A 22,135-nucleotide genomic window follows, 5' to 3' on the forward strand; every position below is an offset into this window, starting at 1 on the left:
AAAATGCTGCATTAAACTCGGTCTCTCACCATATGAAAACAACCTTGACCTAAGAAGAATCCTTCCTAAACTCACAGTGTTTTGGCAGTGGGAACAGATCCACTCCTTGACTGTATGTACACACAGAGCACACAGTGAGAAATTCTAGCAGAGTGAATGCTGCAGGAATCAATTCCCCTCAGCTTTCAATGTTCTTATTCTTACACTGCTTATTTTCAACAAGCTGCTGGCAGGGTCACATGGTCAGCTCTTTTATAGGTATGTAGAATCCTTAACTGCCTCTGCCCCTTCTAGAGAATGACTCCAAGTTGAAATCTCACTAAGCCAGGAAGGTACAATAAAAGCAAGAATTTTTTATGTTCTTTCAAGGTTTGGTAGGGTTTTTTTTCCTTAATTGTGAGAAGGCAAAATTGTGATTCCAGTGTTTTAAATCAATTTCTTTCAATTACAAATTACCTAATATATGATAAACATAGATATAATTCTTTCTCTGTGCTACACAGGATACTAAAAACTTTTTTCTTCCCTTGAAAAGCCTGGGTACCTTCAAGAGAGAAGTCGGCAGGTAACAGCAGTCAGAGGCTCAGTCCACTCCTATTTAGTTACAAACCCATCTCACCAACTCTCATTCTTCCTGTCTCAGGTACTCTGAGATCTTCTCAACAACTGCTGGTTCACCTTCCCACTACCATCTCATTTTCCACATTATTTCCTCCATTATTTTAGAGACTGGTGCTTTTACATGGGATATTTGTTTGCCCTCACAATAACAACTGAAAACCTCAACTGTCCAGAGTGCTTCAACACCTCTTCAAATCAGACTACTTAAGCAACATTATCCTAATTTTACACATAGGGAAAAATCTGAATGGCATTTGAAAAGCATTTAGAGCTCTTAATTTTCAGACTTCTAACTAATGGAACTGGAAGCCTAACTAATTTCATTAGTTTTGATATTGTTGCTCTAGATTAAAGGCCCAAAAAGTGTGAGAATCAGAATGTGATCAAGAGCAGTGGACTGAACCAGGATCTCCCATGCTAAAAAAACACAGAATAGAACATTCCAGTTACCAGTATGAATCCAAACATACTTTATTCAATGGAAAAGATTAATGGACAGGACTTAACTCATCATTAATTTTTTTGCTTCAGGTTCTGAATAATTATACATCCATATCATTAAGACATACTAATACAGTAGTTGAACATCTCTGTAATGATTACCTAATCATACCTGCAGACTCTGCTCTCATGCTTGTATATTCAACAATTTCTTCACCGATTCCTTGTACTGAGACATGTTACTTTCTGTTTCGCCGTTGTTTTTAAGTGCAATGACTGAGTTTCTGTAATTCTTAACCACTTCAGATGCCAGTAGCTCCTCCTTAGTGACATTACTGACATTCTCTGAGGCTTTTATTTGAAGCAGTGTGTCCAAGGCATTTTTCTGAGAGTGACTGTTTTCCCAGATATACTCTTCCATGTCTTCCTCAGACTTCTCGCTCTCCCACTTCTCAGTTTTCTGAAAGAAAATACACAACCTGAAAAACTACCCAAGACTGAAACAAAGCAACAATAATTTGAAGAAATTGATCTCTCAGAGCAATTCCCTTCAAAAACTGCATTCATGGTGGAAGGTATTTTCTCCTTTAGAGTCCAAGGCTTGTAACTCAAGCATGTATGAGCAGGATGAGCTTCTTTCTCCCACTCATAAGGTTCTTTATGTATCTGGCAGATACAACTGGGTGAGTCAGAGTGGGAGGAAAAGCTTATGGCCTATACATAATAACTAAAAACCTTGCAAAAGTATTTTAACCTTTAAACCTTGCAAAAATTTTAAAGAACCCTCAACACTGCAGTTCTGGAAGCAGCCACCCAGCTCCTATCTCCCTAGCACAGGGTTCTCCTCTGGCTACACTGGCTGGTGGAGGGAAAGTGAGACAGTGCCTAATGAGTAACCTGCGATGTGACTCACGAAGAAAAGTACCACCAACAAATCCATTTTTTCTTCCTGCAAAATAAATTGCTCAATAAAATATCTCTCCACAAGGTGCTGATATTTACTTAATTAGACAGGATCACAAGCTGGGCACCGACAGAAGACACCATCCAAACGCCTGCAAATACACTTGCTCTGTATCAATTGTCTTTCAACATTTCTCCAGGCCTTGAAAGAATCTTTAAGGAATATTTCAAATGTTGTAACCTGCTATTTTTTATTGTATTTTGATAAATACAGATGCTTCAGTGATATATTTGCATTTTCATATATTGCAGGCTGTATGTTTGAGTATTTACAATTATTTAGTACTTTACTGATGTAACCAGTATGTCGTATCTTTATACTACCTCACCTATGTAAGAATAACAATTTGAAATACTTGGGTTTAGTTTTACTATTCATTTTTTTCTTAGAATTGTTATAAAATCATGTATAAATAAAATTTGCATTTCTCTGGAAATACATCAAAGAAACCTTATAGTAAAGCCTCTAATCATACAGATTTTGTCTTTTTTTAAAATAACTTGCAAAAAAGGGCTCTTCAGTAAATTTTTAGCTGTGCTATCCATAACCAAAAAAACCTCTTGCAAGTTGGGGAGGAGGGTTTTTTGTTGTTGTTTGGTTGATGGTTGTTTGTTTGTTTTTTTTTCTGTGAAGGAGATACAGTGGGGTGTGTGTTGGTATTGTTTTTCATTTGTTTATTTAAAGGTTATTCTTTCCACTAAGAATCAAGGCTGCTGCAGTCAAACCACAGTATTCAATAACCTTTAATTAAGCTCCAATAGTTTTTTTCACCCTGCAACTCTTGTGTGGCTGGATTCCTCTATCTGAATTTAAAACACTTTCCCAACTGCTGTGTCCTGAACCCGGTAAATGGCATCTCTTGTCTTTTGAGTCTGAGTCCAAATCAGAAACAGCAATTCACACTGCTCAAAGGTTCATATGACTACATTAAACCCTGGACACAATTAAACCACAGGAGTAAAAGGATCTCATTCATTTTCTGGAGGGGAAAAACAGGAACAAAAGGACATCCTGTAGCCCTGTTCTGCTGAAATATTAATGGAATAAGTGGGCACAGTGTTCCTTGTCTGTTTGACAAACCCTGCAATCCAGGGTGTAGATTTAGAGTTTTAAATTAACAGCATCATCCTGCTTTACACATCCCTTGGTTATCTGCAGACTGTTTATCCAAGATATTTTTTCCCCCGAACTACAACAGAATTTTCAAGCCAAAGCCTCTCTCACAGGGATATGGTTTCTCAGGAGTAAGGGAATATGGGTATCACTCCTGGCCACTCCCTGAACCAAATTCATATCTGAAGTTCAAACAAAAGGTCCCTGTGAGGCTTTTAAACACCTCTAAGTCATAGCAGAGACTACAAGGACTAATGACAGTATCACATTTATCTCTTCAGGAAAATCCTTCTCTGCACACAGCAACTTACAGGATTTTGGAGATGCACACTGATGAACAGATTAAAATTTACCTACCTCTTGTAAGCAATACAAAGCAAGATTTTAAAGCAACTGTTGAGCATTTCTTCCTAGGAATCCTTCCCAACAGAATGATGCCAACATGGATTTTAAAATAAAATCTGACTGTGTGGTGGGAGGTGAGGGTGAAGGCAGAAAGGGATTTGACAGCAGGACAGATTTCCAAATCCATTAGTTTTTGCAAACTAACTGTATCCAGTGAAACTTAGATACTTTTCAACAAGAATTACTACAAGGGAAAAGTGACTGCAGAATTATATAAACAACTGGAAACGTATTCTAGGTAGACAAGCACCATGGACTCTGAACAGTGGAAATGTTACATGTGTTACAGACTCGGTTTAAAGTGTTATGGATAAAACTAATAAGAACAATTAAATAAAGTTCAAAAATCAGGTCTTTATCACTCAAATTTCATCAGTTGAATTACTTTTGTCCCCTACAGATTTAGCACGTTAGTGAACACTACAATCTTAAAATGAGAATAAAACTGTGGAATCCATGTGGAGAAGTAGAATCCAAGTGTGATATTGTGTAATGTTTTTCTTAGAATCCCCACTTTGTGAACCAGGTTGAAAATAAGAATTCACTAAAAATGGATTCCTCATTCTATCACACAAAGACAGAATCTCAGTATTATCCAGCTTGGCTAAAGATGTTCTCAGCTGATACTTTCAACCTTTTCCTCTTAAAAGACTTAAAACAGGAATCAAAAAAACCCAAACCAAAACAACAGAAAACAATTTTCTATATAAAGTCAAAGATCTAAACCTATGACTAAAGAGGCATAGAAAGACTATTTTTTCACTTCCTAATGCAAATATAAATAATTATTTTTTCAATGCCATAAACATATTAAGGATTTCTTTCTAAGTAAATCTTTTATGCTACAATTTAAGCCAATACATTGGGAGATTTACAAGCCTACACAGTGCTTATCTGAATTCTGAAAGTACGAATGCTAAAATAGACTTTGGACAGTGAAGTCACCTTTTTTACATGTGAGCCATTAATAAAAAGCTTCCCTTTATATGGTACCTTAATGTAGAGAAGAAAGAAAAGAATTTGGGATCTCTTAAGCAGGTATTTCACCATCAATGTGCTTGGGATTTTTTCTGCCTGTTCAACTCGCAGTTTTGCTGCAGCAGTGATACAGAGGCTTAAAATTGTCAGTTCCCCCACCTTCCTTTTGGGAAAAACATTTTATCTGATATTTCTCTAGTGGCACATAGAAATGTTGAGGGCAATTAAAGGCATGACTCATGTTGGTTAATTTTCTTTTCAACAGTTTGAACAGTTAAGTATTTAATACTGTTTAGCAAATATCAAGTATTTTAAAAGGATTATTTTTGAGGGGAAGGAAAGTTCCTTAAATGGCATGTTAAATTTCAAATCTGTATCGCCTGTAATAAATACACTTTGTATTGCATCGAAATAAATATGCTCTGTGTGGTACAATGATCTTAGATTTTCAGCTAATAAATGACAGCTATGCTAACATTTTCCAAATTACTGGGAGCCTTCAATCTTAAGTGCTTATCTTCTTGGATATAATATACCTTTAATCTGTACTATTTAATTAGCAACTTAGAGATATCAATAGGAGTTTGTAGAAAGTCAAAACCTATTCGTATCATATGAGGTTGGATACAGAAATTGTAATTGTGCAGTAAGTTAAAATCCATTGTTCTGAATAAGCAGAACTGTATTTTCTAGGACACAGCAACAGCACAGGGCTGGTAGGACTTCTAGAGGGTCAAGAGAAAACCAAGACTGAAGGAGGACTAAAATTCCAGTGAGGTACAAATGTGTAACAAAAAAGGATAACAAGAAGAGAAACAAAACAGAACTCTGCCCCAAATACTAATACTGCATAAGAGATGCTCTCATAATTAATGATGCGCTCAAGTTTACTCTCTGGCTCTGTAACTAACTTGGGAAAGTTGCCATCAGCCTCTTTCAAAACTAAGGACAACATCTAATTTCTCTAGGCTAGAGTGGCTACATGCATTTTCTGGAAAATCCAGGTTTCTGAAAGGGTCATTTGTAAGGTAAATACCTTAATAAATATAAAAATATTTTTTTTAAAAAAATCTACCTCAGTTTGCCTTCTGAAGGTTGACCAGATAAGATTTTGATCTCATCAAGAAAGATCAGTGATATTAAAAATCCAAGTCTGTTGATTTTCTGTTCACTTTTTTTATGAATGTCTATGCCCCACGAGACTTCATTTCACTCCAACACAGACTGAAAACTGAACAGCTGCAAAAACTGTATTTATGCATCAATGAGGAGCCTTGTTTCTCCAGCAACAAGAAACACGGAGCTTAAACACAAGGTACTGCAAGAAGCTTACTATAGTCAGAAATATTACTAAGACAATTCCTAATTCAGCCTTTTGCTGGAATGCTCATCCTTTTTGGTTCCAAGAAGTATAAAAAAAAGGTGTAACCTTCTACTAAAATACACATTTCCTGTCAAAAGAGCTCCTTCCTTTGATTTTAAATGTTTAAATTCAGAGAAAATTTATGATATTTAACATCTACTGTAAAGCCACTTTATCTTAACCTTTTCTGGTTCCCATTACTGATGAAGACTCTCTCAGCTGTCTGATTCTGGTGAGCACGCAATGGAATTAATTGCTCAAAACAAAGGACATATTCAAATCTTTAGAGACCATCCTCACTTCAGCCTCAGTCTGCATTACTTAAACCCCTTAAACAACACTGAGAGAGAAGCCTGTTCTAGGTAGGGAGAGTATAATTACACTACCTGTCATTGTTCTAAGATACCCAAGTCAGAACCTTTACCCTGAACATTTTCAGTGATACAAAAAGGTGCCCAGGGAGCTTCAGCACAACTTGAGTACCTCCTCCAACTCCCACTGCAACTCTACAACCCCCATGTCATAACATCCGAGTGTTCTTTTCAATCCTAAGTAGCCAGAGACCTGCATATGTTTCAACAGTGGGCTCATATCGTTTCACATATTTTAGGCTGAATTACAAGGTAAACTCCCACTATGAAACTGCAAAATTCTGCTGTTACCAAGTATTACAGCCACAACCTGAAACAGTAAAAATTACATTTATTTGGAATGACTTAAATAGCTTAAAATGACTGTAGTTGAAAAAAAATGAAGATGAAGCCTGAAGAAAAGCTATGTGACGAATTTGTGTTATCACCAGTGGTCATATAAAAAATACCCATTCAGCATGCAGACACAGACACTGCATCCCACCAGTGCCTTACCACTGAAAGCTCTAAAAAGAAATGCAAAAGTAGTTCCCTTGACATTCAATCAAGCTGTACAGCTGCAGGGTTGAAGGCTAAATTTTAGTTAAGCCTCCACTGCCATGCTGTCTGCCCATTCATTTTTTTTTTTCTTCCCTCACCTTTCTTTTTCTTACTGTAAGAAGTAGTGGAGAACAGAAAATCCAGGACAACGTTTTAGTAATCTTTCAAGATCCCAGCTTTGCAAGGCTAAATCAAGATCCTTCTCTCTCCCTCATCTTGTGTATGTTGAAATACTATGTGGAATTAGAGCATTAAAAATTTAATTACTCTAAACGTTTTTCCTTACTGGAAAATTGACTTCCTGTTGCATTTACTTCTCATTCCTGCTTTCAACTCCCAACAGAAGTGGTCTTTTGAGTGATGAACTATTAATCCAAGCTGTGAGAAGAAATCCATCCACGATCCTTTCAACCACTAGAGGGCAGCAAACTCTAACTCTTTGAAAACCACCTCTACCATACGAAGACATCCAGGTTTTGAGTGATGATACAGCATTCAAGCAGCCATCATATAGAGGCAGCAAAAATACAACTGGTTAAGATGCTGATTAATAATCTATCTAATATATCTGACTCTTTCACTGATTAATTTGATCTAGACACAATCCTGGGGGATAATCTGAAAGGAATCACAGAAAAAGTCCAAAGAAGAGAAATGTAATTCTTAATAGTTGAGGCAATCAGCCATCTAATTAATATATTCTGAAAGCTAATAAAACAGCAATATTTTATTAATAACAAGACAACTAATAAGGAAGCAAAACATCTCCAGGTATTTTAGAAGGAGAAAACAAAACATTCTTAGGTTATGAAGATTTTAAAGACTGTTTTAAAATAACTGAACTCATGGATCTGATATTGCATTCTTAACTTTTTTTATTCGTAATAAAAGGATGATGCATCACTGGCAACTAAAACATAATTACACTTGAAATTCCATTTACTGATGTATATCTGCATATAATTTTTTCCTCCCATACATGCTTCCAATCGACAAAATACAGATATTAATGTAAATCACAGGAGTTCTGCCACATTTAAAGTGGTCGTGGGCAAAGTTTTCAGGCTTGAGGGCAGAAGTTACATGGATCCAGCTTTCCTTCACTCAGCAAGAATGGAACACTGCCCTCATCTTTTGATTCAACTCCAGCAGCCACATGTATCACCAGTGTGGCACTACTCTGCTGGGAAAGTCATCAAATCCTACAATTAGTTCTGCAAACAGCACTGATATTACTGCCTAAATGGAAGGCCAGACCCTGTCCATCCTCCTCCAATATTAAAGTTTATGTAAATGGAAATAAACTACAGACTGCTTGCTCATGATTTACAAAATGGATCCAAACTATCTTTCATCAAGTTATTAAAAGGCATTATCCCGGATCAGGGGCAAAAAAAAACATGCCACAAAAAAAAAACATGTCACACAAAATAAAAGCCCATGTCTCAGGAAACCATTAATTTTTCATGGGAATCAAAGACAATTACAACTGACTGATGAACTCATCAAATATTAACGTGGAGGAAAGGTAATAAAAGTGCAAGTGACTTGTGCATATTCAATACACACTGAATACTCCCATATCAATATTGCATAGCCCTGTCTGCCAGTACTAATTAAAGCTGGCGCCCAGCACAGCCGTGGTGTGTGTCTGAAATTATTAAAGTGAGTGCTGTCTAGCTCTCTTGTCATCGCTTAATACTGGAAACTACTCTACCATTAATTTAAGATTTGTAATGCAAATTGAAAAGTTATCTTTCACCGCTGATTAACTTTGATGCAATTATGATCTACAATTAAAAAATTATCCTTTAAGGCAACTGCCACTGAAAGGGAAATATAGCTCATCCTCCTTAGGATATTCTGAACATCAGCACTGCAGTGATCAAATTCAAGAAAATTCATAGAATTGCTAAATACAGACATTTCCTACTCTAGAACAACTGAAAACAGTAAGTTTGAGTTTAGCAGTAGATAAGGTACAACTTCTGTAAGAGTGACATATGGAGATCATGAAGACTTTGTCTGTCTCAAATGATGTGATAGTAACATGGGACACTTGAACAAAGTTCAGTCATCCAAAACATTACTATGGATTTCCAACAATTTCAGTTCAGACTGCTCACTTGTTTTCTGTAAAAAATGCTTGTACAATTGTTGATGGGCACCAACACAACCACAAAAATACAGGAGACAAGTGTGAAGGATTCCCTGGGAAAGGAACATCTGTAGTCAGGTGGGAAGGCTACTCCTTTTCTGAGCAAGAGGGAGCTCAGAAAAGCAGTCAGCTTGAGACAAGATATGTGAGAGATCATTTAAGCAGCAGAACACTTGCAAATGACAGCCATGGTTTACTGCAGCCCAGGAAGAGTCCAAGAAAAGACATATTATAATTAATATATAGGAGTTTGGAATCCTACAAGATGTTCTCTTGGTTGAATTTGAAGAAAAGTGAGTTAGAAGAGAACAGAATTTTAAGGTCATTTACTTTAAAATATGACAGAGAGCAAGCACATCAAGACAGTCCATGTACAACTGCTTACCCAGGATTCGTGGTACAGAACTGTGAGCAGGTGCATGCTGTAATCATAGTTCTGTCTTCTCAAGGGACACCTGCAAATGCAGAAACAATTTTTGAACAAAAGGTTAAAACCTACCATCAAATTTTCTACTGTGTAATGCAGGGAAGCTTAGGAAATGAGTGATTGATTCCTGTGTTATTTCTCAATTACGCACCACCAAGAATAACATTGTAATGGGGGCATGAGTAACAAGAACAGAGAAGAATGGCAGCTGCAAGTCAGCAGGAAAATATACAATACCCAAGAACTTATAAATCTTCTGGAGACTTCTTTGCCCCCTGTGCCAAAGTGGAATCCATAATACATTGTCTGAACTCTTAAAACCTGTTTTTCACAGTTAATAACAGGAGTAATGTTAATTAAGTCCTATTTTAGTCCTAAAATATAATAATTCACCAAGACAATTACTGGTATTAATAGAAGACACACAGCCCTTTCTCTGCTGTAGGAGTTGCTACAATACTGTTTCCTTCTGACAGCTCACCTATCTGTTGTAATTGTGAGTACATCTGTCTCCCGACAATACCGCTCTCCCACGAGCTTAATGAGCTTCTTCTTCGCATGGTCATCCAAATTCAGGTTAGAAAGTTTAACCTTCACGAAAAGGAGAAAACAACTTTAATTCTTTGGAAAATCCAAACTCTGAACTCAGAAGTACTTGAGACAGGCACATTTTCTATCAAGGAGTGCTATTCAGGATACAATTGCAGAATTTCTTCGGACTGTATCATGTTGGAAGTCTTAACACAGGGCAAGAATGTCGGTATTCAAACAATATACACCTGCATAATAAACATCCCCACAATGCTTTACAAGTCCCAAGGCCAGTCACTATGAATGGGCAGATTTGGTCAGGTACACACAGATGTACTTATTTGTGTGTGATTTTGAATTCCCTCCATTTCCCTCATTTCCTTACAGCAGATCACACTTGTATGTTTGGAAAACAAAGCAAAGTATTTAGGGGTTTGAAACAAAGGCTGTTTATTTATTTACTTAACTACTACTTACTCTTAAGGTCACCACTCTTGCTTTGGGATTCCGAATAGAAATCCCTGAAGAAACGTAATCTACTGTTTCAATTTCAATGGGAAAATGCTGTTCACATTTCTCATCACTGTCCAGAGCACTTGGCCACTCAGTGCAGAAATCTGTACAATAAAGAAAAAATGCTCTGAGTAATATCTGTCTGCTTGGGTTTTGGCTGGCTTTTTTTGGTTTTTTTTGTTTTTGTTTTTTTTTTTTTGTTTTTGGTTTTTTTTGTTTTTTTTTTTTCTTTTAAATGTATTGCAATATATGTTTTTAAAAGTACTAGTCCTAGAAACCATTCATTTAGGTATCAGCAGTGTTTCTGCTAGACTTGCTCCAGTGTTGCCACATCCCTCTTTGTACTGGATTCCCCAAAACAGGATACAGTTCTGCAGATCAGTCTCACAGCTGCCAAATAGTAACATAGAATGGTTTGGATTCGAAGTGACCCTCCTGCTATGGGGATTTTTTAACGAGATCCAGTTGCTCAAAGTCCTGTCCAGCCTAAACTTAAACACTTCCATGATGGGGTATCCACACTTTCTCTGGGCAAGCTCTTCCACTGCCTCATCACCCTCATCACAAAAAAGGCTTCCTTTCCCTGAACTCCTCATTAGGTTTCTCTTAGAGGCTTGCTGTGTGGAAGGCTGTTCCTGGTCTCCAGTAGATCCTGCATCTCTCCAGCACCTGCTTTCACAGAGGGTTTCACATTAACAGCTTTTTGGTCATTAAATGCAGCCCGTAAGGGCTACTGATTGAAGCCTGGTTCAATCACAGAGTTCTCTGAGAACTGAGTCACATTCATCACTCGCCTTCAGTAAACCATTGAACTATCAACTCATCAGTTCAAGCAAGCTCTCATGGAAAAGTAACATTTCAGTCTTACTGTTGTGCTGACAACCTCCTGAGACTTATCTGCTACCTCCTGGATGACTTTTGGCAGCAGAAGGAAAGCAGACAGTATCAGCCACAGCCAGCTAAAAAAAAACAGCTCCACAAGTGTACCATGTCTCACCTCCATCACACACAGTTACATCTTGTCTGAAAACTTCCAGGGATAGTTTAAAAAGAAAAAAAAAAATAAAAAAAAAAATAAAAAAAAAAAAAACCAACCAAACAAAGAAAATAAGAAAAACCTCAACCCCTCCCCACCCTCCTCACCTTTAAGAGCTGCACAGTGCTTCTTAATTGCAGGAGGAGTAAGATGCAAAAAATTGGGAATCTGAAACAGACACATTAACAGTTACCAAAATAATAGCTTTTTGTCTGATCAGAAGTAAATGGCCATTACTGAAATCTGATTACACTTCTCACATTTGCTAAAGCAGTGTAACATGCTTTAAGGAAATGTTCATATAAGCAGACTCTTCTTGAGTCTGATTTAGGAAAAGACTTAACGCTGTGACAAAAGTCACTAGCATGATCATCCTAAAAAGTCTCCTGATATCATTCACTTTTTAATTAACTTTATATTCATTACCACTTAGAAATACAAGAGGATTATGCGACTTAATAACAGAAAACAGTCTCCAAGACAAATATTCAAATCAAAGCAGTGCAGCCTTAGTGAACAGTGACTTTAAAAGTGATCCCCCAGCCATGGCATGTGTCTTACCTTGATAAGTTCTAGGTTGCCTTCTTTTGGTGGAGGCACTCCTCTCTTCACTGGGTAACCCATTCGGACTGGGAGAGGCACAGAGGCAGGTTTGAAGGCAGCTGCTGTTGGATACACACTGCTCCAGTCCTGATCCACAGCCATCCTCTCCGTCCTGGGAGGTGCAGCCTTATCAAGGGTAAAGAGGACAGGTGGGACGGGAGATACACGGGATGTAAGACAGGACAGGATCAACACACCAAACAGTGATTTCAGGAATCGATTACCACAGCTGGACATTTCAAGACACCTTTTCAGCAAAAGTTAGTGCTGATATGGAGAGGAATTTTTAGCAGAGAGCCTCTCCCATATTAGCGGCCTGGCCTTTCCCAATCTTCTACTGTATTTGATGCCAGAGATGCTTAGGAAGAAGAACTTGCCATCATCCTGCCTTAAGATAAATCAGGAGGGGGAATCAAATCAGCACAGAATTGCAAACTCTATTTCCTAAAGGGCATGAGTGTTTGGTGGGGGACAAGACAAGGAGTTTTAAAAATCCGTAATTCTGTAGGTGTGGAACAGCTTGTAATAAATAATGCTGAAATTTCTTGCTATAGAAATGTCAGTGTAGGGACAATGCATCAGCTTATTGCAGAAACAGCTTATACACTCCAAAAACTGACCATCATTTCAGTTAAATGCTCTTAGAAAAAGAAAAACTTTATGCCAGAAATCTTTATACCACAAACCCTGTAAACTCAGGCTAAAAACAACATTGACATGTCTGGGTTACTGGAAATGCAACTTTAAGTTACTTTTCAGACCTGCGCTACATGGTGTCAATGCAAATTAACCATCAGCTTAGTGTTATATATTTGATTTTTGATACACAGACTGAAAAGGTTACAGAAGCCAGGTGATGGCAGGCCAGTCCCAGGGGATTGTTTCACCAGGATTTGACTGCAGAAAGGGCTCCTGAGTAAACTGATACAACACAGAACTTAGAAAATTTTCCCAAACACTTGAACTAACTGTAAATTTACCAGACTTACAAACTGTGGTGTCCTGCCTCTTCTCCTTACTGAACCTGAAAGAAGGAAAAACAAAAGAGGTGAACAAAAACATTTTAAAAAGAAATTATTCTGTAGTTTAGGAAGCAAAAAATACAGCATAATACTGTATGTTTTTTGTCTTTGTGACAATATCTAGTAATACTCTCCAATCTTTACATGGAAGAAGGGAAAGATGAGATACTCAAAACTGCAGATTACTAATTACTTAAAAAAATAAAATAAAAAAGAATTTGGAGGACAAGAATGAAGGACACTTTTGCCTTCATTCCTATGCTCCCTTTCCTCTTTCCCACACAGCAGTCACAAATCACTCTCCACCAGCAGCACAAGGTGGATAAACTTAAGAGTTCCTACTCCCAAAAGGAGAGTGCCATGGCTCCATCCTTTCCTTCTGACAGCACAGCTTCACACGGTCTTCTGTGCCACTCTCCAGCACATGAGCTGCATGAACATTTTGGATATTGGATTGTTTCTCTTCTTAAACTGGGGGTGGGGAATACCTTGATCCCACTCACTGGGCATTCCCAGAGAAGGTGGAAGGAAGTGAAAGAATTTAATCAGTTTCAGGCCTGGGCTTTTCCTGGCCCTACTTTATAGCTCACTGATTTCACCTGGAGCTGTGGTGAGGGATCCCTAGGAATGAATGAAGTCACAAAATACCACTGGACTTTCAAACTAAACACTGATCTTTGAATGCCAGTCTGTCCTCATTTTTTCCTTCTCCTCAAACTCTAAAACATTCCAAACCCCACTGTCCAAACACCACCACCAGAATAATGTGGCCTCAGACTTTCAAAGATGAGCCTGATGGCATTTATTTTCAAGTTTTTGGTTTAAGTTCAGAGATTTCATTGATTGCACATATTTAGCAAAAAGCAATGACTGAGATTTAAGAAGGGATGTTTGGATTCTTTTATTTCATTCACATGTCTTACAACCCAACTCCATAAAAACTTGTGGATTACGCATGTTGTTTTCCTTATCTGAAAACTTTATGAACCCTTTTCTCTTCATCACTTTCTTGCTATTAAAATCTCAAACCGAATGGTACATCCATTCAGGGCTTTCCACCAGATAATATTCAGTATTCCTTTATCCCTCGACCTACCTTTTCCGTGGTGCTTTTACATACAGCCACATGTCACAACAATCTTACAATCGGTTACAAACATCTGTAATTTCAGGCCAGGACAGCTTTAGCTACAGCAGCGTCACCGGAGATCACTCTGTTGCGCTTTCAGCGACCTGGCGTGCTCCAGATGCCCACCGGGAAAAGGCCGGGAAAACCCTGACCCATCACTCCCACTGGCAGAGGCCAGGCACGACACCAAAGGCTTCCCCGGAGTACACACAGCGATGAAATTCCCCTTGGGAATAACCTAACACAGGCACCGCTCCGCTGCAGCCCTGCCTGCCGTGCGTCCCGCCATGCCGGCAGTGCAGGCCGACCGCCTCGGGCATCCTGCGCTCACCTTCCCGAGGCTGCGGCCTTTCCCTGCCGCTCACCGCGGCCGCCGACGAAAAAGCGGCACGTCCCCAGCGAGGCGTGGCCAGGGCTCCGCCGGCGGCCCGGGACAGCACAGCCTGGGACAGCACAACCGGGAACGCCAGAGCCTGGGACAGCAGAGCACCGCGGCTCAGCCCGGCCCGGCAGCACCGCCCAGCACGCGCCGCCATTCCGGCCCCGCCGCACTCCTCCCGCGGCCCCGCCGCACTCCTCCCGCGGCCCCGCCCGGCACGACGGCGGCCGGCTCGGGCCTAGCTCCGCACGGGCGAACGCGGCAACGCCGCCCTGATGGAGACCCGTAGGGCCCGTTCTGCCCCAGGGAGAAGCCGCAGGCGTCCCGGGGTCTGTTTCTGAGCGCTGCTGTGGAGCCCTGGACTGGGCAATATCCGGGGTTCGAAACGTGTCCTGTTCTTGCACAGACACACCAACAATCCTACCTTGTGCATCCCTGAGAGCGTTGTCCAAACGCTCCTGGAGCTCTGGCAGCCTCGGGGCCGTGACCATTCCTGGGAGCCTGTTCAGTGCCCTACAGCCGCTGGTGGAAGAACCTTTCCCTGATGTCCAGGCTAAACCTCCTCTGACACAACTTCAGGCCAAGTCCTGTCCCTGGTCCCAGAGAGCAGAGATCGGAAGCACCCCTCTGCTTCTCCTCATGAGGAAGTAGCTGGCATCCATGAGGGGCCCCTCGAGTCTCCTCCAAGTCAAGTTTTTCCCCCTCCCAAGTAAAAATACGACTTCTCCCCCCTAGTCTCCGCCAATTTATTTTTGGAGGATTTACTTTTTCCCCCCAGAACTGAAGGGAAGGAGGACTGGTGAAAACAGCCATACAATATAGGTCAGAACAGGAGATGTAGAGAGTAAATGAAGAAGAGTTTAAGTCAGTGTAGCTGTAAATTGAAACAGGATAACCAGTAAAATTTGCTAGGATAAGACATAGTCCTGCAACTGTGTATTTCTTAAAAATAGTAATCAAAATTTTCTGCTAAAAGTTTGATGGCACTAATCAATCCTTCCTGCTGTTCAACCAGAGCCTTCTGTCTCTCACATCCACCTCTTCCCACAAGATCCTTCAATCCCCCTTTTTTTTCTGTTGCAAAACAAATTTAATTCTGCTGGGCTACATCTGAGACACACTTTAAAAACCTCATCTGAGTGACAATGACTGTGACTTTTCTAGCAAATACACTGCAAAAGGTACTCAAGGTTTTGATTCATATTTCATAGTGAAAGAGCTTCAAATTAAAAGTAATCTAAGTAACTGCCTGGAAATTCCTGTATTAAAGATATGGATACTGCTCAGAGCTGGGGCTTTAGAACTCACTAAGAATTAAGTGAAATACCAACAGGCACATTGAAAGCTTCCTCTGGAACACAGCATGGAACCTTCTTTCCACGGGAAAGCTCCTTTCAGCTCTCCTAAAGTTTTAGCCACAAAATAAATCTTGATAGGGAAACAAAACTCTTGGTAGCACAGGTGGTCCCAGTAAACTGCCCAGATTTCCAAGTCTGGATAAAAAAATATGCACAATTTTATCCCTGTTGTATTTATTTTGTGTAAAATATACCAGTATATCATCCTGAAGGACAGGAAATGTAAGAGGATTAAAAAAAATCTGAGAAAATCATGTAAACAGAAAAGACTATGTGATTTGTTTATATCTAGAAAATCAAAACATTGACAAAAATCTTTTGGATTTGGAGCAAGGAGAATTGAATGCCTCTGAACATTTTTCCTTACTGGAAAATTGACTTCTTGCTCCATTTACTTCTCTTTCCTGCTTTCAATGGGACTTTTCAGTGATAAACTAGTAATTGAATTTTCCTCCCTGCTGCAACACAACCAGCCCAGACTCCAACATCTTGTCTCAATGGCTACATTCCACAGGAGGCATTGCATTTAGTAATATTTTACAGGATTTGGAAAGCAGCACATTCCCATATATTCACCACCTGCTGGTTTTAATCAGAGGAGATCCACTGGCTGAGCTGTCTGAGTCAATGACCTCTTTGCTCTGCCCATAACACCATGGTCAGCCCTGATCTGCAAATGTCACTGTTACTGCCTCCAAGACCCCAGGAACTTCAAGGCTCTTTTACAGCAAAAGTTAGTGCTGATTTGTAGAGGAATTTTTAACAGAGGGCCTTTCCCATTTGGCTACCAGGCCTTTTCCAGTCTTCCACTACATTTGATCTCAGAGATGCTTAGAAGAGGAGCTTGCCATCTTCCTGCCTTGGGATAAATCAGCAGGAGGAGAAGGGGCAATACCAGTAGGGAATTGAAAACTGTTTCCTGAAGGGCTTGGGTGTAAGGTGGCAGACAAGACAATAAGCGTTAAAGTTCTGAAATTCTGAAAGTGTGTACCAGTTCATAACACCCCAGTTACTGAGCATTGGAGAGGAACAGGGTTTGCCTGCTCGTATGCTTATCAAAGAATATGTTATTATCACAAAAATATGTCTTCCCAAGGGTGACTGTGTTGCAGCCGGTTTATTTTATTGTTAGGTTTTATGGTTTGTTCCTGTTATCTCCCTATGGTTGATGCAATGGTATTGCCCCATGTCAATTTTGTAAACCCCTCCCTGTATTCCCGAACCTTCCCTGTCCGTCACCCTCAGCCTGCCCCAAGCCCCTGTCTGTTATTGTAAACCCAACCCATTGTTCTAGTATGTTCCCTGCCTTTCATCCCTCAATCGAAGCCACATTGGCATTGTGACTGCCACCCCTCCCAGATGTTACCCCTATTGGTCTCCAGCATTGTGAACCCTCCTCCCGACTCCTCCCATGAACTATCCTGATTGGTTCCTGAGTTTGTACCCTCCCCTCTTTAAATTTCGGAGCCCTGAAGTGCTCAGGGCTCAGAGTCCTCGGGTTCCTGTGTGCCTTTCCAGCCCTCATCCTGCCACCGCTCCCTTTCCCTTAATAAACCCTCTTCCTGGAAAGCTGCTTGGACTCTGGGTCTCCTCCATCTCCTCGCCAAAGCCCACGACGCTGAGATCCGCAGAGCCTTGAGTGGCAGATAGGCTCTGAAGGTTCGGTCTGGGGAAAACAGCTCCCAGACCGTTCCCCACACCTGGCGCTGCCAGCGGCCATTGTGTTGAGAGCTAGCCAAGCATTAAAGTTCTGAAATTCTGAAAGTGTGTACCAGTTCATAACACCCCAGTTACTGAGCATTGGAGAGGAACAGGGTTTGTCTGCTCGTATGTTTATCAAAGAATATGTTATTAGCACAAAAACATGTCTTCCCAAGGGTGACTGTCCTTCCCAGAGCTGGGCAAGGCCAGTTGTGTCTGATACCATTACCAATGACCATGGCTGAGGGTGCCGAATGACCCTTTGGGCAGTGAGCAGGTGACACTTATTTGTGCACAAGTTGTTGATCTGCAGGAGGGTAGGAAGGCTCTGCAGAGGGATGTGGACAGGCTGCACGGGATGAGGTTCAGCAAGACCCAGTGCTGGGTCCTGCACTTGGACCACAGCGAATCTCAGCTTGTAGAGCTCTGTTACAGAATCAGGGGCAGAGGTTCTCAGTTGACTGTTGGTGTCAGTTGCTTCTGGCAGTCCTTCAGTTGTCCTTTGGGTCAACCCTAGACCTGCAGAACCTTTGGGCTGGTCCTTCTGTGAAGAGTCAGCCTTGCTGCTGCCTGGGTGGAAGGCCCTGACCAAGGTAAGAACATTCCCATCTCCCTGGATTTTCTCCAGAGCATAGCAATGCTCAGTGGCTGACTTCACCCACATGTATTGACAATGCTGACGAGACAAGCTGAGGGTCCACTGCTAGAACTCAAAAGGCTCTCCCATCCTTCCCCCATCATCTGTCTGTGTACACTGACCTCCTCCCTCAGTATTTTCCTTCTGCAGCAAAGCTCAAGGTCAAGTCAAGGGTGCAGGGACCCTCTTGGTCTGCTTTTGTGACACTTTCACAGAGGAAGTACAGTTCATTTCTGGGATCAGTGGGGCATGTTCTGCTCACTCAGTTTGCAGCTCACCAGCCTTTATGAAATTGCACCTCAGTCTCCAGCTGAGTCTCCAGCTCATCTTTCTGTAGACAGATATGCTTGTCTGAAATACTCAGGCCATTCCTAAAAATCTGCACAAAACTTAATATTCTCTGCCATGCCACATAGTGTCACCATATATTTCTGACCCCTTTCTCTGAAATCTGCTCTAAGGAGTATGGAGACTACTTAGAGTTATCTCTTATTGATTACTTTGGGCTTTTCACACAGTTGTTCAACAAAACCTTTTCTCTCTCTGTCTGCAGCCTGAGGAAAAGACGTGGCTGAGTTTGCTCACAGCGTGGATAACAGCAGTGGTCCTGTTTTTCTCCTTACCTTGCTCCTGCTGCAGAACACGAGCAGCCCCAAAGCCTCCACCCCTCCTGCTGGCTATGAGATGGCAGAACCTCCACCACCAGGAGCCGGCTCCAGCATGAACCACTCTCTGGTAGAATATGGGCTGAGGTCGGGGGAAATCGCAGCTGCCACCGTGGTTTGGGGAGCTCTGTGGCTGATCTCTGTCCTGGGAAACTTCCTTGTCTGCTTAGTGATCCACAGGAGCAGGAGGACACAGTCCACCACCAACTACTTTGTGGTGTCCATGGCCTGTGCAGACCTCGTGAGCAGCGTGGGGAGCGCGCCCTTCTTGCTGCTGCAGCTGAGCTCTGGGCAGTGGATGCTGGGCAGCAGGGTGTGCCAGCTGGTCAGATACATCCAGTACCTCACACCTGGAGTCCAGATCTATGTGCTCCTCGCCATCAGCGTGGATCGATTCTACACTCTCATCCATCCTCTGAATTTCAAAGTGTCAAGGGAGAAAGCCAAGAGAATGACTCTGGTCTCTTGGCTCTGTGGTGCTGTGTTTGCATCACCAGCCTGTTTTCTCTACGGCTTCAACAGTGACCACCACTGCAACTTTTTCCTTCCCAATTCCTGGCTAGGAACTGCCTCTGGTGTCATCCACCTCTCAGTGCTGTTTCTTTTGATCCCATCACTTCTCATTATCCTCTGCTACCAGAAACTCTTCACCTACATTTGGAGAAGTGGCACTGAGGACACAGCTGGCAGGAGGACAATGAATCTTGTCTCAAGAAGAAAAGTGAAAACTGTCAAGATGTTTTTAATTTTTGTCTTGGATTTTCTCCTGTCCTGGCTCCCTTTTTTTACAGTACAGTTGTGGCACCCACAGGAAACAGACTACAGAAAGAGCTCCTTGCTTTTCCTGGCCATCACCTGGATCTCCTTCAGTTCCTCAGCCTCTAAACCAACCCTCTTCTACATCTATAATGCAAACTTCAGAAGAGGAATGAAAGAAATTTGTTGCATGTGCAAATATCCCAGAAGCAACATCTACACCATTACTACCAGTTCCAGTACAGCCAAAAATAATCACATTGGGATCACAGATATCCCAGCAGCATCCCAACCTCACCAAAGGCTCCACTTGTGATGCTTTTAACAGAGAAGTCAAGGAGCAGGAACTTGCCAGGCCTGGTGGGTTCAATACCACAAATATGTTTGCCAAGAGGGTTTCATTACTTTGAAAAGCAATGGATGAGCTATGGGGGTGCTATGTTTCCTCAGAAGAAGAAGGATCTTTCACTCTTTCAAAGCAATAAATAGTTACATATTTTAGACCAGCTCCTTGGGTAGGAAAAAAAGAAATATTCTGTATTACTTAATGGCTTGAGTTTGATGCATTTGTTCTATTTAATGTCAGTTTTCACATTCTGCTTTGGGGAACTTCTCACCTGGAATCTGCAAGGGCCCTTACATTCTCTGTTTGTTGAGAGAAAAGGGAAAGAACGGGAGGGAGGGAAGGAGGGAAAGACTGCTTGTTACAATCCCTGTAAGGTATAGGCCATAGTGTATAAATGCCTAAATCCACCCAAAGCCATCTAGGCTTCCTTCCAATATGTCCTTGGGGATATTCCTGCACTGGGCTTGTCCCTCTTGTTCAGACCCCATGGTCTGGTGGACAGGGTGGTGTTGGGTTAATGGCTTGACCGGATGATCTGAAGGGTCTTTTCCAACCTAAACAATTCTAGGATTCTGTCTCCTTCCAGTCTTCCTATACCTCCATTTCCCTTTGGGAATAACCTCCTTCTGGAAAAGTCGCTGCAGATTGTTTTAGCAAGGTTTGACTGCGGAAGGGGTTCCTGAACAAATTTGCAACTCACAACTTAGTAATCCTCCTCCATGCAGGCCCCAGTGGAAGAGGCTCAGGCTCTGCCATCCTGGGGCCTGTTGTAGTGTGTGGCTGTGGAGCCACAGAGCCATGATTCCATTGCATGCAATCATGGAATATCCTGGGTTGGAAGTGGAAGGGAGCACTGACCCTGCACAGACACCCCAACAATCCCACCTTGTGCCTGAAAGTGTTGTCCAAACACCTCTGGACCTCTGGTAGCCTTGGGGCTGTGGACAATTCCTGGGGAGCCTTTCCCTGATACCCAACCTAAACCTCCCCTGACACAGCTCCAGCTGTTCCTTGGGGTCCTGTCCCTGGTCACAGAGAGCAGAGATCGGATCTGCCCTTCTGCTGTCCCTTGGAGGAAGCTGCAGACCCCACTGAGAGCTCCCCTCAGTCTCCTCCAAGTCAGTTTTCTCCCCTCACAACTAAAAATACAACTTTTCAGCCACTGCATGCTGTTTGTCTACCCAAAAAAGGGACAAGCTCTTGCAACAACCTCTATAAGCAAAGCTCTGTAGATTTTTTCAGGAAAATGCAAAGGGATCATCCCTGGGAACATTTTCCCCATAGAAACAAGATGGTGATGGTGTTGTGTAAATCTGGACTAGGTAGTGCTGCTTTTCTTAAATTTCAGCTTTTTTTTCCTGTGCCTCCTGACATTTTTGTGCAGATGTTAATTGGCCTTTTTGGTAGCAATATGCTTGTGCCCCTGGCTGTGCCCAGGAGTTCTGGTTTTAATGTGTTTGTTTCATATTACAACAGAGCTGTTATGTATTTTACCCTTTCATTACTAATACAGGATCTCACAATTACTTCATCCACTTTAGCACAATTACTGGTCAGAATGCATTGTGAATGATGGACAGTGAGTAATTACTACTGCTAATTAAAGTATAAACTTTGCAATTACAGATTTCCACAAGATTTTTGGTAATTTTACAAATTTTGAGGTATGGAATGTCCATCCATTGTTAACAGCTGATGGAAAAAGGACAAAGAAAGAGATGATAGAATTTTTAGTAGCAGTGCCTGATAAACATTCAAAGCTAAGATTATTTATTTAAATTATGTAAATCTTTGTATTTTCAAAGTTAATTCTAAGCGAACATGTCCAGAGATCAAAGACAGCAAGGCATCTGAGTGAATATTTGGGCTTGAGCACCCAAAAATGGTTGAATCTATCCTGAACCTGAAAATTGAAGGTTTTATATCCTGAACTAAAAAATGAATTGTTAGCAGTAGTAACATGGACACACCTCTAGAGGATATATGTCGCCCTGAAAACTCAGCTTTTGAGCTTGCTAACATAGTTTTCTAAGGACTTTCCCAGGACAGTAACTGTAAACATAGATATGTGTACATTC

General features: G+C 41.3%; 2 protein-coding genes across 4 annotated transcripts; one reads left to right on the forward strand and one right to left on the reverse strand.

The window, feature by feature from the left end:
* Positions 1–1,067: 1,067 nt before the first annotated feature.
* On the reverse strand, positions 1,068–14,779 carry MRPS35 (mitochondrial ribosomal protein S35). 3 transcript variants are annotated; one of them, XM_015627049.2, is made up of 8 exons: positions 14,547–14,779; positions 13,054–13,088; positions 12,023–12,190; positions 11,569–11,629; positions 10,390–10,529; positions 9,863–9,972; positions 9,340–9,409; positions 1,068–1,522 (listed from the first exon to the last, which is right to left on the reverse strand). In XM_015627049.2, the coding sequence occupies exons 1-8, from the start codon at positions 14,749–14,751 to the stop codon at positions 1,250–1,252; spliced, it is 1,062 nt and encodes a 353-aa protein (XP_015482535.1). In that variant the 5' UTR covers positions 14,752–14,779; the 3' UTR covers positions 1,068–1,249. The 3 variants fall into 3 exon arrangements, with proteins under 3 accessions (XP_015482535.1, XP_015482534.1, XP_033370282.1); XM_015627048.2 differs by having other exon boundaries at positions 13,045–13,088; XM_033514391.1 differs by lacking the exon at positions 14,547–14,779 and adding an exon at positions 13,429–14,123 and having other exon boundaries at positions 13,045–13,088.
* Positions 14,780–18,722: 3,943 nt separating this feature from the next.
* LOC107204216 (probable G-protein coupled receptor 19) lies at positions 18,723–20,105 on the forward strand. Its single transcript, XM_033514392.1, has one exon. The coding sequence runs from the start codon at positions 18,975–18,977 to the stop codon at positions 20,025–20,027; it is 1,053 nt and encodes a 350-aa protein (XP_033370283.1). The 5' UTR covers positions 18,723–18,974; the 3' UTR covers positions 20,028–20,105.
* The last annotated feature ends 2,030 nt before the right edge of the window (positions 20,106–22,135 follow it).

Source organism: Parus major, chromosome 1A (genome assembly GCF_001522545.3).
Source record: "Parus major isolate Abel chromosome 1A, Parus_major1.1, whole genome shotgun sequence".
Taxonomy (NCBI): Eukaryota; Metazoa; Chordata; class Aves; order Passeriformes; family Paridae; genus Parus; species Parus major.

Bases quoted from the DNA above. Each gene is read 5' to 3' on its own strand.
- MRPS35 (XM_015627048.2), bottom strand. From the start codon at position 14,751: ATGGCGGCGCGTGCTGGGCGGTGCTGCCGGGCCGGGCTGAGCCGCGGT. The intron at 9,410-9,862 runs GTGAGCTGTCAG...CTGCATTTGCAG, and splicing joins CTCACAATTACAACAGATAG to GTGTCCCTTGAGAAGACAGA. The intron at 1,523-9,339 runs GTAAGCAGTTGT...ATTTTCTTTCAG, and splicing joins TTCTGTACCACGAATCCTGG to AAAACTGAGAAGTGGGAGAG.
- LOC107204216 (XM_033514392.1), top strand. From the start codon at position 18,975: ATGGCAGAACCTCCACCACCAGGAGCCGGCTCCAGCATGAACCACTCT.